The 12656-nt window shown below is 38.9% G+C and overlaps 1 protein-coding gene and 1 long non-coding RNA gene across 5 annotated transcripts in view; one reads left to right on the plus strand and one right to left on the minus strand.

Annotated features, from left to right (window-relative positions):
• Nucleotides 1-12656, minus strand: part of LOC132988029 (organic cation/carnitine transporter 2-like) — a 61825-nt gene that overhangs the window by 3952 nt on the left and 45217 nt on the right. For 2 of the 4 annotated variants that reach the window (XM_061055113.1, XM_061055114.1), the window contains 7 exons: nt 5641-5823; nt 3857-3960; nt 2953-3107; nt 2621-2792; nt 2205-2337; nt 1780-1880; nt 534-748 (listed from right to left, as the gene is read on the minus strand). In XM_061055113.1, the coding sequence (XP_060911096.1) occupies nt 534-748; nt 1780-1880; nt 2205-2337; nt 2621-2792; nt 2953-3107; nt 3857-3960; nt 5641-5712 (952 nt within the window). In that variant the 5' untranslated portion in view covers nt 5713-5823. Of the gene's footprint in view, nt 1-533; nt 749-1779; nt 1881-2204; nt 2338-2620; nt 2793-2952; nt 3108-3856; nt 3961-5640; nt 5824-7833; nt 8128-12656 lie in introns of those variants that run through there. The other 2 variants (XM_061055111.1, XM_061055110.1) reach the window with 2 other exon arrangements.
• Nucleotides 9006-9899, plus strand: LOC132988799 (uncharacterized). The gene is made up of 3 exons (XR_009675861.1): nt 9006-9156; nt 9317-9487; nt 9771-9899. It is a non-coding gene; the product is annotated as an uncharacterized LOC132988799 (long non-coding RNA).

The raw sequence follows: 12656 nt of genomic DNA on the forward strand, positions 1-12656 counted from the left end.
TTCAAGACATTGCATAGCTAAAACACTACAGTAACAGAAAACAAATAAATGCAATACTATCAAAGTAAGTGAATAAAAAAAAAAAAATATATTAAAGAGACAAAAAGAGAAAGTGAGTCAGAGCTGCTGCAACAGGCTGCCGACTCTCAGCGCTCGGAAGTTTGTTCGTGACTGTTGGTGCTTTAATGCATGAAAAAAAGGCAGGATGTATCTTTTTTTTTTATTGTCCAACACTCCGTTATGATTTACTGCATACATGTTCATACAGTATGACTAGTTTGGCTTGAAATATTCTAAGTGAATTAAACCCCTAGAATTTGTAATTGTTACATTTACATTATTTTTTATAGTAAATTCTTCTTAGTTTAACAGCAAAGTCTATTGCTTTGCACTGAGAATATTTGAAGTCCTGGGTGTTAAACAGGGACAGGAGGGCAGAGAGGTGCCTGTTTGAGAGAGAAGACACTGTATGCTCTTTAGTTTAAGAGCTCCCCTTCACTTGTCAATCACTCGTTGATTATTTAAGTGCTTACTTTTGGGCATGAGCAGGATGAGGTAGAGTGGCACTGCTTCAAGCAGGAAAGAGCTGATGACAGACACTCGCCGTGGAAGGTATAGCAGAGCCAGCCAGCTGGAAATATAAGCAGGAACCTCTACAGCTGCAGAGATGAAACAACTGATGTATGGGTCAGCATGGAGCTGGGATGTGTTGAAGGATAGGCCATAGTATCCAATAGTCATAGTGAACCTGAGGGAGAAGGTGTTACAAACATAGAACAGAGATGTTTTCATTGGAATCTGCATAGTAAAGACATTCTTATTGGACTAAGGTATTAACACTTATTCAAATGTGCAGGAGGAGAGCCGATCTCTATTTCCATGTGGGCAGAATTCTCTTGTTTTCTGTACCCAGAAGAGACTAATAAAGTAACTGTGTCTGAATGTGACAATCCTATCCTTTCTTTAACAAATATCTTTGTACTCTTGGAAGGGCTCCATGTCAAAATGTCCCATGGGAGATCTTTCTCATGCACATGTTGAACTGTGACACACAATTACAGTTTAAAGCTTTCCTTTTTTTTTGTTTACTCAACAATATTTTTAATACATTTTTTATACAGATTAATACAGTACAGTGAGCACTTGGAAAGAGCAGAAGATGCAAAAGGATCAGCAACCCCCTCCCTCATTCCCTCAAATCCCTGTCTACTGCCAGATATTCGTATCACTGTGCTTAAATATCAAATTCTGGAGTTAAAGGACAAGCAAGTGCTGGAATTTGGGTTTCATAGACCCTGAAATAAAAAGAATGACATACAGCTTTCCTTTTTAAATAAATATCCTATCTGTTAATAGTTACTTGGAGTTTATTGCAGAGTGTTTAAAGTGCTTAAGTTTGAAACATGGCTTGCATATAACAGTGTGTGAAGCTATATGTGTGTGGATATGCCCCGAGTAGTCCAAAGTAGAGCTGTATTTGGTTTTTCTATGCCAAACATTCTTTCAGTACAATTTAGTCGAATACATGCAGAATGTTTCACTTCTTCCTCTTCCCTTATCGCATGAACAAACAAACTGCATCATACAGAAATATATTTTGGTGTTGGATTTTTATCATGATGACAAGATGATTTTAGGGGTTAAAACAGTATAAAATCTCTGCGCCTGTCCATGTGTACTGCTTATATTTTGTCCAGTTGGTGAAGATCTTCACTTTATGTTGTTTTTGCCCATTAGAACATTATGTGAGTTTGGATGATTTAACTTTTTTTTACTTACGAGAGCAAGCAAAGAATGAGAGTCATGACTCTGATCTGGCTTTTCCTCAGCAGGTCCAACACACTGTAGTGTTCGTCAGGGTTTCCTTTTGTCTTAATAACCTGCACAAGACACACACACAAAGCTCAACATCTGTTTGTGATTCTTTTCTTAGAAGCCAAATTTAAATAATTTTAAAAAGATAACAAACAAACATAATTTTCAAAAATCAATGCGTTGACAATATCATGATGTTTTAATGTTGTCAGTCTTACGTAGTCAATTGTTTCCTAAAGAGTAAAGGCCAATTAATCTTCTACATGATGTTAAAATAGCTGACAGAGAATATACCTTTTCTTCTCTTATGACTGTTAATTTGATCATTTATAGTGGTTGTTCTTGTCTACGACTTTTCAAACATTACTCAGACCTTGAAGATAAAAAACACTTACACTGTAACCTTCAAAGATCACCCTCGGAGCCCGGACTTTATTCCACCTAGCAGCCTTTCTCACGATGGCTTCAGCCTCCTCCACCCTTCCCTGAGAGAGCAGCCAGCGAGGAGACTCTGGGATGAACCTGCCTCATTACACAGAAAAGAGGTTAAATCTGATGAGCTGAGAGCAAGTAGGTTAATACTTCTCTTGGGAAAAAATTAGTCGATAGTATTACGATTATGATCAAATCTTAAACTACTCATGCACAGATACAGATAGCAAGGACATGCAGTCACTTGAGTTAGACAATTTGTTTAGGTATGTTATTTCATTAAGACACTTAAACAACCACGCAACAGGTACACTAAATCCCCTTCAATGCTGTATCAATTTAGAGTAATATTCCTGTAGTAAGTGCATCTCACCACCAGAGGGGGAGGTAGATCATACTTGGCACAGACAAAGCCAGCAGGAGAGATTTCCAATCCCTCAAAAAGTAAGCAAAGAGAGGCAGCAGCAGGTAGCCGACGGCAAAACCTAAACAGGTGCCCAAAGACGAGTAAAGGACTCGCACGTTTCCAGTCAAGGTCTCAGCCCCTGCAGACATACAGCAGATAAAAAGTCAAAGAGAGGGACAGGTAATGAATAAGTGAAAGAGAATGCATGTTTTCAGTATCTAAAAATATTCTAAATTTGAACGAGTTTAAATGAGTTAAACTGTAGAGGAAGTTAGATAGAATGCAATATGGATATGTACCCAGCACTAAAGCACCTACAAAGTTGGACATCTGTCCCAAACCGTTCATGAAGAGGAGGATGGTAAACATTGTCCATGAGACGGAGAACACTTGAATGAAGGTAAAAGCTGTCTGAATGGCCATGGTTGCAAAAAGCACCGGTTTCCTTCCAAACCTATAAAGCAGTTAAAAACAGGTCATATTGAGATGAAACAGAGTATTGTTTTCCTTTGACACTTCCACTTCACAGGTTGGAGAACTAGTCGCAAGATGTGCTCAACAACACACATTGTTTACTCTTGAATAGTAATGAATGATAAATATTTGGATACAAATACTCAACAAACTAAGTTAAACAACCATCTTAGGGTCATCAAAGAGTACTGTGCAATTCAATGGTGGAAGAAGCACTCTTCTATTTTAATATGTCAGTCTACCCTTCTACAGAAGTATTGTGCATACAATTTAATCCAAGATTCAAAAGTGCATGTATAATTATAAACAGACACTTTGTGTTATAAATGGAGTGTATATACACATACATGTCAAGACATCAAGGGCTCCATGTGGAATACATTACATCAGCACATTATTATTGAAATGTTACAAAATCAGATGCATTTTAATTCAGCTCGTCGAGGTGAAGCTAATTTGAACCTTTAAAAGGAAAAATCTGTCCAAGAAACAGACATGCCAAATGTTTACACCTGATTACACATTTTTTTACAGGATGGTGCAGTCATACATGTGAAATCCAATCACAGTTTGAACAATGACACAAACACTACTAACACCCAAGTATCTGTAACTGGTAAATGCAGCTGCTACATAAAAGCAGTTTAGAAAAGTGACTAAAGCCCAAGAAACAGTGTATGTATTATGTATAACACTTTAAATCACATGGAGCTTTTTTTTTTTTATTACCTGTCTGCAAGCTGTCCTGAGAAGAAGGATCCAAAAACAACTCCAATAAAGAACACTGTGGAGGTGAATGGCTGCTTCCACTGCTCACTGCACACCAGGTCAAACTAATAGATCATAAATGAAGAAATAAGGACGTGAATTATGATACATTGATGTTCCTATGCATTTCAATTGTTTGATTGAACACATTCTTTATGTCTTCTCTGATGCTGGTTCTACATGAGGCCAAATAAAACTCAATGTGTCTACTAATTGATTATGAGGTACAGATGTAAATTAGACATTTGCCCTGGAGCCTGTTACTTTAAAGTACTGGTGTGAATGCACATAGTCCTACTGCACAGAGTTAGCATGTACAGACAGACATGTTCATGCACATACTGAGGTTCACATATGTAGATGTGTTTCTGTATGCAGTATTGCACTGGGGTTATCTCCATAGATTTATGTATGTAGGCATACTTAAAGATTGATTTTTATACATGGTCACAGATCTGGTTGGTTCTATGCCCCAGCTTCAGATGACCATTGAAAGGGGTAAAGGTGGAGCATTCCCTGACTGACAGTGGTAAGCTGTTCCATAATGTGCTCAGAGTCACTGAAAGCTTGCTGTGATCATTTAGTGGAGGGGGAGCCAGCCCATGTAGCACTTTATACATCAAACAGGCAGTTTTAACTTTTTGGAAGTTGTCATAGCTTAATAGCTTGTACTTTAGAAGGATGTTGCAATGCTGACACGAGAAGGCTTTTTTAAAACAGAGATTTAGCAGGTTTCAGTGTTGCTACTGTAAGTGACCAACTGATTTTGAAGTAGTTAATATGTGAGAATATCATAGAGTGCAAACACATAAAGGCAGCACCTTCAGTCAAAGATGTCCTGATTTGCTTTAAATTATACAGGTTCAATTTGACAGCGTTTGACACTTTTTTTTAAATGTGGCTCTTGAAAGAAAGTAAAGAATCAAGGATGAGCCCTGGGTAGTTAAACTCATTGACAAGCTCTAGTTCTTCCCCTCCCAAGAGCCCTTTTACTGAGTACATTTTCTGTATTGGTGGTGTATTTTTAAATCAGTGCTATTTTGTAACTACAAATCTGTTGAATTTCTTCCATTTTCATTAATGTTAAACATTATGTATGTAAACTCTACTAAGCTAGGTTACATTCCAATCTTTACCTCTTTCATTTCGCCCCAGGCACGAGTTACGGGTTAAGCAGAAAGCATGAGCAAATAAAGCCACTGACAGGCAAGGCTGGATGAGCAGGCTTATCACAACCACTTAATGTACATGAATTAATGGAGGGCATGTCTACCCAGTCTGGCCAGAAGTTAAAAAAAAAAGATCGGATGCTAATGAACAAAAGAGGTTGGCAGTAGGCTTTAACTATGCTTACATTTGTTTGTGGAGAGGATCTTTACAGAAGTATGCTATTCAGATAGTACTGACAGCTGTGCTGACAGACAATAGGTGTGTCAGTATGGCCTATATTTGATATTATGTCACTTAGTTGACTTTTCACTTTGCAAACGATCAATAGGCATCCAAAGGCTTGGAAAAAGGTCCTACCTTGAATAAACAAACAGCAGAAAGGCTATGTAAAACACACACTCGACACAGACAGGCAGGAGGAGGGCTTATGCAGTGCTCATTCAGACACAGTAAAAGAAACACAAAAGGACCAAGCAGATTCTGAAAAATGACTGAGGAAGAGGAAGTAGTATTAGGGGACTGTTCAGAAAAAACAAAATATGACAGCGTTTTTACAGTTTTGGATGTGCAGTTACCTCAGAGACAATGGTAGACTGGTAGATGTCTTTGCTGTAGCTCCACCCATCCACACAGCTCTCCTGCTCCATCTCGGTGAGGTTAATATCTCTGCCAGGAATGAAACCCTGAGCAGAGAGATTTTTGACCACACCCAGCCTGTATCTGCTGCAACTACTCCGCTCCTGTTCCCCATTTATAACCTGATAGACAAAATGACAGGTTGATTAAAAACACTTCTTTTTCAGTGAGCTTATATTTGTACCGTGCACAACTCTACAGTATAAAGCAATCTTCTGCAATAATTGTAATTGTAAATGTAATTTCCTTTGCTTTATTGCTACACTTTAAGATAAAAAACAAACTGAACAAATGTCAAATATAATTGAATAGCAACAGCTTATATAAAACAGATTTTACATTTTCAATACAATAATCCAAAAGCAAAATCTAGATTTACATTTGGTATTACAACGTTATGTACAAGAGGTTATTGTGCTTAGGCACGGTTAGTCCTGTGCAGTGAGACTGCGGTCGTGCCCGCCAGCGTGGGGAAGGCACAAAACCTGGGTGAGCAGTTTTACAGGCTGTCCCGCCCTAATCTGCTCACACCAATGCGTCACTGGCATGAAATTAAAAGCTTCACAAATTCTCTTGTATTCAATACACACCAGCTAATCATGCAGTATGGTCTTTATGTATTATTTGCAGTAGTGTTAGGCTGCAGTATTGGGTCACACATATGTTGCTATGTTATGGCTCTTGGTGTGCTGTTACCTTTGCCACCTCCTTGCAGCAGACTGTCTCTCGAGGAGAGAGCTTAGAGAAGTAACCAGAGGAGCAACTGTTGAAAATGTAAAATAAATCTAAGGGGGCATCATCTACCTCTCAGAGCAGCCCTTATCCTCTCCTGGCATTGGCAGTCTCTGCACTCAGTGCCTGTGCCGGTTCAAACCGATACAGCTCTGGACCGCCGTGGTCGTGGCCTACAGGAGACTTGGAAGGAGAAAAATCCTCTACCCCAAACAAAATTTCTGTTGCAAAAGTGTCATTGCTGCTTGAGTTGTTGCTCGTGGATAAATATCCAAGCTAAATTTCTAATCTGTTCATATGTGTGTTGCATAAATGTACATTGTCTGCTCCTGATTGTGAAGGCCAGACTGGGTGAGTGGGCGCGTCTTATCCCCATGTTGAAAAATTTAGGTTCGAATGCCATTTTTAACATTCCAGGGTAGGTGCAACTACCTACAGTGGATTTAACACACACCCAAACACAAAAAAAAGTTAGCGGAACTTTCTTAAATCCTGATGCACATCTTTCAAAGTTTATGATCACACCATTCTATCAAGCAACTATAATCCTGGAGTGTCACTCAAGAGGAATTTATAGACCCTTTAAGTGTTCATAAACATTGTGATGTTTTTTGGTGGGCTGGCCTTAGTTGTTTTTGGCATGAGATAGAGTGTTACTGGAATAAGTTAACACTGACGAATAGGAAGAGACTGGCTGACCCATCTTGTACGCTCTCACTTAGTAGGACTGCTCTAAAAACAGAGTGTGTATAGTAAAGACAAACTGAGGGTGTATAAGTCCTTAGTTGCCTATAAGTGTCGTAAACGGCCATCTACAGATCTTTAAACACCACGACTTAACTAATGAGTTTTGTGTCTTACTGTCCGAACTTCTGCCCAGCCAGCGGCAAGGACAGAAGACAAGGCTAGGGTCATTGTTAATAGAGCAAGCAACTACATATTGATGGTGAACTGTGGTTGCACTGCTGGGTATGAAGTGAATCTACAGCATATACTGTATATGAAAGTGATTGTCAGCCTCACTACATAACTGATATCTGTGTGGCCGTTCACATGACTGAAACAGAAAACCGTTTAACAACTATATTAGTTAGCCACACTTATGTGAGCTATGTTATGAGGTTCACAACATGTTATATGTTTGTACACAGGCAGTGGTATACAGTAGAATTTCAGTTTTGAGACACTACTTTCTCCTTCTACTTCTCCTCCTTTGACATTTTAAGACTCTGTTGTTGCCTACTACCCTGTGGTGGCAATATCTGTTTCCCTATAGTTTCGCTTGGTTTTGCATACAGCGAATACCATGACGTCATAATGACATATGCCGGAAAAGAGTCTATACAACAAGACTTAGAAAACAAAAGTACATCTTTCATCAGAAGAACCGGAAATCTCACCGTTACGGGTATGATTGCTTCAAGCCATTCACTAGTCAGGTTAGCCTCAGGAACAAAGCAGTGGTGAATTGGTATATCATTCACAAAGACGAGTGTAAAGGCACCAAATCCATTAGGCATGATACTAGCACAGAGCAGGAAGAATACAACCTGCTGGAAAAGTCCCCACTGACCCAGAAAGGCGATGCTCTCCGCATAATCCTTCATTGTCAGACGCCAGAAGGCCTTTGCTCTTCTTCCCACAACTCTAACATGTACAGTCACATACTCAATGCTCCCTTTTGTTACCTGTGCATATTAAGCTTTGTGGAAAAACCTGTAGTAAATAAGATACATGCCTCCAGGCACCTCCCGGTGGCAGCAAAGAAACAGTTCAACTGCCTTTCCTACATTTCCATTAACCCCAAAAGGTAAATTTCTAGGCCATTTGATAGACCTCTGACATTCAGAAATCAATAAGTTATAATACTTGAAATTGTGACCTTTTTTTTGCAACACCAGTGTTGGTGTTTAATTGCTAAAAGGGTATCTATGTTAATATGTTTGGCAGGAAAAATAAAAATAATATCTATCTTATATTTCTATAGTTATAGTTCTTTTATAGAGAGTTTGCTGGAGCTACAGTGCACGACTGTTTTAACTGGCTGTCTGTTATGGTGCTTCTCCCTCTGGAAGCCGCGAGTGGGCTGCTGAGGCGACTGTCACAGGCCGTGGTCGACACACTGTGACTCAGTACTGCTGATTTTGTAACATTTCAATAATAATGTGCTGATGTAATGTATTCCACATGGAGCCCTTGATGTCTTGACATGTATGTGTATACACACTCCATTTATAACACAAAGTGTCTGTTTATAATTATACATGCACTTTTGAATCTTGGATTAAATTGTATGCACAATACTTCTGTAGAAGGGTAGACTGACATATTAAAATAGAAGAGTGCTTCTTCCACCATTGAATTGCACAGTACTCTTTGATGACCCTAAGATGGTTGTTTAACTTAGTTTGTTGAGTATTTGTATCCAAATATTTATCATTCAAGAGTAAACAATGTGTGTTGTTGAGCACATCTTGCGACTAGTTCTCCAACCTGTGAAGTGGAAGTGTCAAAGGAAAACAATACTCTGTTTCATCTCAATATGACCTGTTTTTAACTGCTTTATAGGTTTGGAAGGAAACCGGTGCTTTTTGCAACCATGGCCATTCAGACAGCTTTTACCTTCATTCAAGTGTTCTCCGTCTCATGGACAATGTTTACCATCCTCCTCTTCATGAACGGTTTGGGACAGATGTCCAACTTTGTAGGTGCTTTAGTGCTGGGTACATATCCATATTGCATTCTATCTAACTTCCTCTACAGTTTAACTCATTTAAACTCGTTCAAATTTAGAATATTTTTAGATACTGAAAACATGCATTCTCTTTCACTTATTCATTACCTGTCCCTCTCTTTGACTTTTTATCTGCTGTATGTCTGCAGGGGCTGAGACCTTGACTGGAAACGTGCGAGTCCTTTCTCGTCTTTGGGCACCTGTTTAGGTTTTGCCGTCGGCTACCTGCTGCTGCCTCTCTTTGCTTACTTTTTGAGGGATTGGAAATCTCTCCTGCTGGCTTTGTCTGTGCCAAGTATGATCTACCTCCCCCTCTGGTGGTGAGATGCACTTACTACAGGAATATTACTCTAAATTGATACAGCATTGAAGGGGATTTAGTGTACTTGTTGCGTGGTTGTTTAAGTGTCTTAATGAAATAACATACCTAAACAAATTGTCTAACTCAAGTGACTGCATGTCCTTGCTATCTGAATCTGTGCATGAGTAGTTTAAGATGTGATCATAATCGTAATACTATCGACTAATTTTTTCCCAAGAGAAGTATTAACCTACTTGCTCTCAGCTCATCAGATTTAACCTCTTTTCTGTGTAATGAGGCAGGTTCATCCCAGAGTCTCCTCGCTGGCTGCTCTCTCAGGGAAGGGTGGAGGAGGCTGAAGCCATCGTGAGAAAGGCTGCTAGGTGGAATAAAGTCCGGGCTCCGAGGGTGATCTTTGAAGGTTACAGTGTAAGTGTTTTTTATCTTTTATCAAGGTCTGAGTAATGTTTGAAAAGTCGTAGACAAGAACAACCACTATAAATGATCAAATTAACAGTCATAAGAGAAGAAAAGGTATATTCTCTGTCAGCTATTTTAACATCATGTAGAAGATTGATTGGCCTTTACTCTTTAGGAAACAATTGACTACGTAAGACTGACAACATTAAAACATCATGATATTGTCAACGCATTGACTCCTGAACTCCTTAAAGTCCTCACAGAGCCACTCACTAAAATGATTATACAGGTAGGCTACAGTCTATATATATATACAGTATATATATATATATATATATATATTTAGTTAGTCAGCAAACTAAATATATATTGGTTCAGAGTAGTTCTGTCTTCACCTCTGCCATCACTCCACTCCTCCTCTCCTTAACCATGGAAATAAGCCAACAGGACAGTCTAGCAGCAGTCTCCTCTTTAGTGTTCCACGAGAACAATTAATAAATGACCACCAGAGTGTTTTTATAGTTACAACACTCTTGCAAGCTTGGTACACATTAACAGGACTGTAGAAGTTCACTGTTAAGCATGACGGTTTAAAATCCTTCTTGTGTAAAACATTTAATTCTTCAATATAGCTTGACAATAATAATAAAAAAAGCTCCTCTCTGATTGGCCCAATGGCTGAGCCTACCAATCCCTGATTGACTTCTTTTTTTTACTGTTTGAAACCATGTGTTTTCTCCTTCTAACTTTTTTAAAAACCTTGATTTTCTTTACAAGAGATAATAAAATCATCTTGTTGCTGGTTGGCATACTTCATATTTGAAAGCAATCTGAGTAAACAGCAGAAACAGGGTGACCCTCTCCTGGGACTGCAAGAGCACTGGGCCTGAGAAAGCAACAGAAAATGCGTAAGCCGTGGTTTTTAGCTGTTGTTCTAACATGTTTTTACATTACCCGAGTGAGTCATGCATGTGAGAATGCTTTGAAGTGCAGCAGTTTCCAATGTTAAATACAGAGCATGGGTTTTGAATAAACATTTTCCGTACCGGTGCTGCGAAAGCCACAGAAAAACGTATAAGCTGTCACTCTATCATGTGGTTTGATTTTTGCATTACCCGAGTTGCTTGCGAGAATGATCTGAGGTGCAACAGTTTCCTTAAAGATAAATTTAAATACAGAGCATGGGTGAAATCAAACATGCCCATACTGTGTGAGAAACAGGAAGTTGCTGTCCTCATGTGTCCTTTGCAGAAATACAAGAATATTTTATTTTCAATCATACAATAAGCTCGAGTCCAAAACTGGAGTACGACTCGAGCCCTTATTTTCAGGATTCGACAGACTCAGACTTGGTTCTTTGTTCTGCTGCTTAAATGTGTCACGCTATTAACTATGGATACATTGACAGGAGCTGTAAAAAGCTTCTCTAATCTAAAAAAGGAAAAAGCTGAAGAAGACATGAATACATAAATAGAACGCAATTAAAAAACTCACCTCGTAGCTTGCACTTCATACTTAGACTTTGTGTTTTAACTAGGGCTGGGCTACATATCGAGTTTTTAAGAAATATGGATATATTTCCAAATGAGATATAGGGTTAAACAATATAGTTCATATTGATAGAGTTAATATTGTGTAAATATAACACGTTTCTTCAATAGAGCCGCCATTTTGCCTATTTCTCCTCTCACTGTCTGTGCCTCTTCAGCCTGCTCCACACACTGCTCTGAGCGAAACTAAAATAAAATATACACAGCTGTGTATTTTGTTATGCAGGAAAGGAATATGTATTCTTTATTTTATTCAATTAGCATGTTCTCCCACGAACAGTTAGTTAATTTTTTGGGGTATTTTTCATGAAAATGTTGACACTGTGCAGCTGGCTGTTGAAAATACAGTCAGTTTTAAGTCAAATGCACACAGACCACATTCCAAATGTCACACAGGAACTTTATCGTTATTTCTTTTCAGAACTTTTTTTTCCCAGATAACCAACATTTCGCCATTCAGCTACAAAATATCGAGTTAAGATTTCAGTTAGGCCTGGGCGATAAAACGATAATGATAATCATCGCGATATGATTTTTCCTAATATAAATATAAAACATGTTCAATAAAAGGTTGATAGATTTAAACGTGATTACACCATCAAACCACTGGGGAAAGGGGGGGGGGGCTAGTTGCCTGACATTAAAGAGAAGAACAAAAAGCCGATGAACAGCCAATCATGTTGCAGGGATATGGGTAGGCTTAGAGACGTCTGGAGCGGAATGGAAACACAGCTGAAATGAGGATCTGAACTATAGCCACACCTAAGAAAACGCTGAGCCTACCAGCTCAAAGCAGGAGAAAACATCGTTGACAAGCAGCAAGAAAGGCCGCTCCATTTCAGGAGTTTGGAGATAGTTTGGCTATTTACAGTCTGACAAAAACGAGTAACATGCTCTGTTAACTGTGCCGAAGACAAGTGCAGCTAAAACGGGCAACACCACTAACATTTCCCAGTGTTTGAAAGAATATCACCCGTTAGAACACAGAGAGAAAGAAATCAACAAACGTCCCAAACAAGTGTTAGTGTGGACCCTATTGTAAAAAAATATAAACAGGGTGTGGACCCACAGTAAACACCAGGCCAGTAAGTGTGACTCCCCAGCAGCAAACGGTCATATCAGCATTTTCCAGCTCTGTGCTCTGCGCTTATGATGGTGAAATGTCTCTGTTTAATTATAGTTTGTCATGTTCTGACAATAAAGAATAATTAAACCATA

This window comes from Labrus mixtus, chromosome 14 (genome assembly GCF_963584025.1).
Source record: "Labrus mixtus chromosome 14, fLabMix1.1, whole genome shotgun sequence".
In the NCBI taxonomy this organism is placed as follows: Eukaryota; Metazoa; Chordata; class Actinopteri; order Labriformes; family Labridae; genus Labrus; species Labrus mixtus.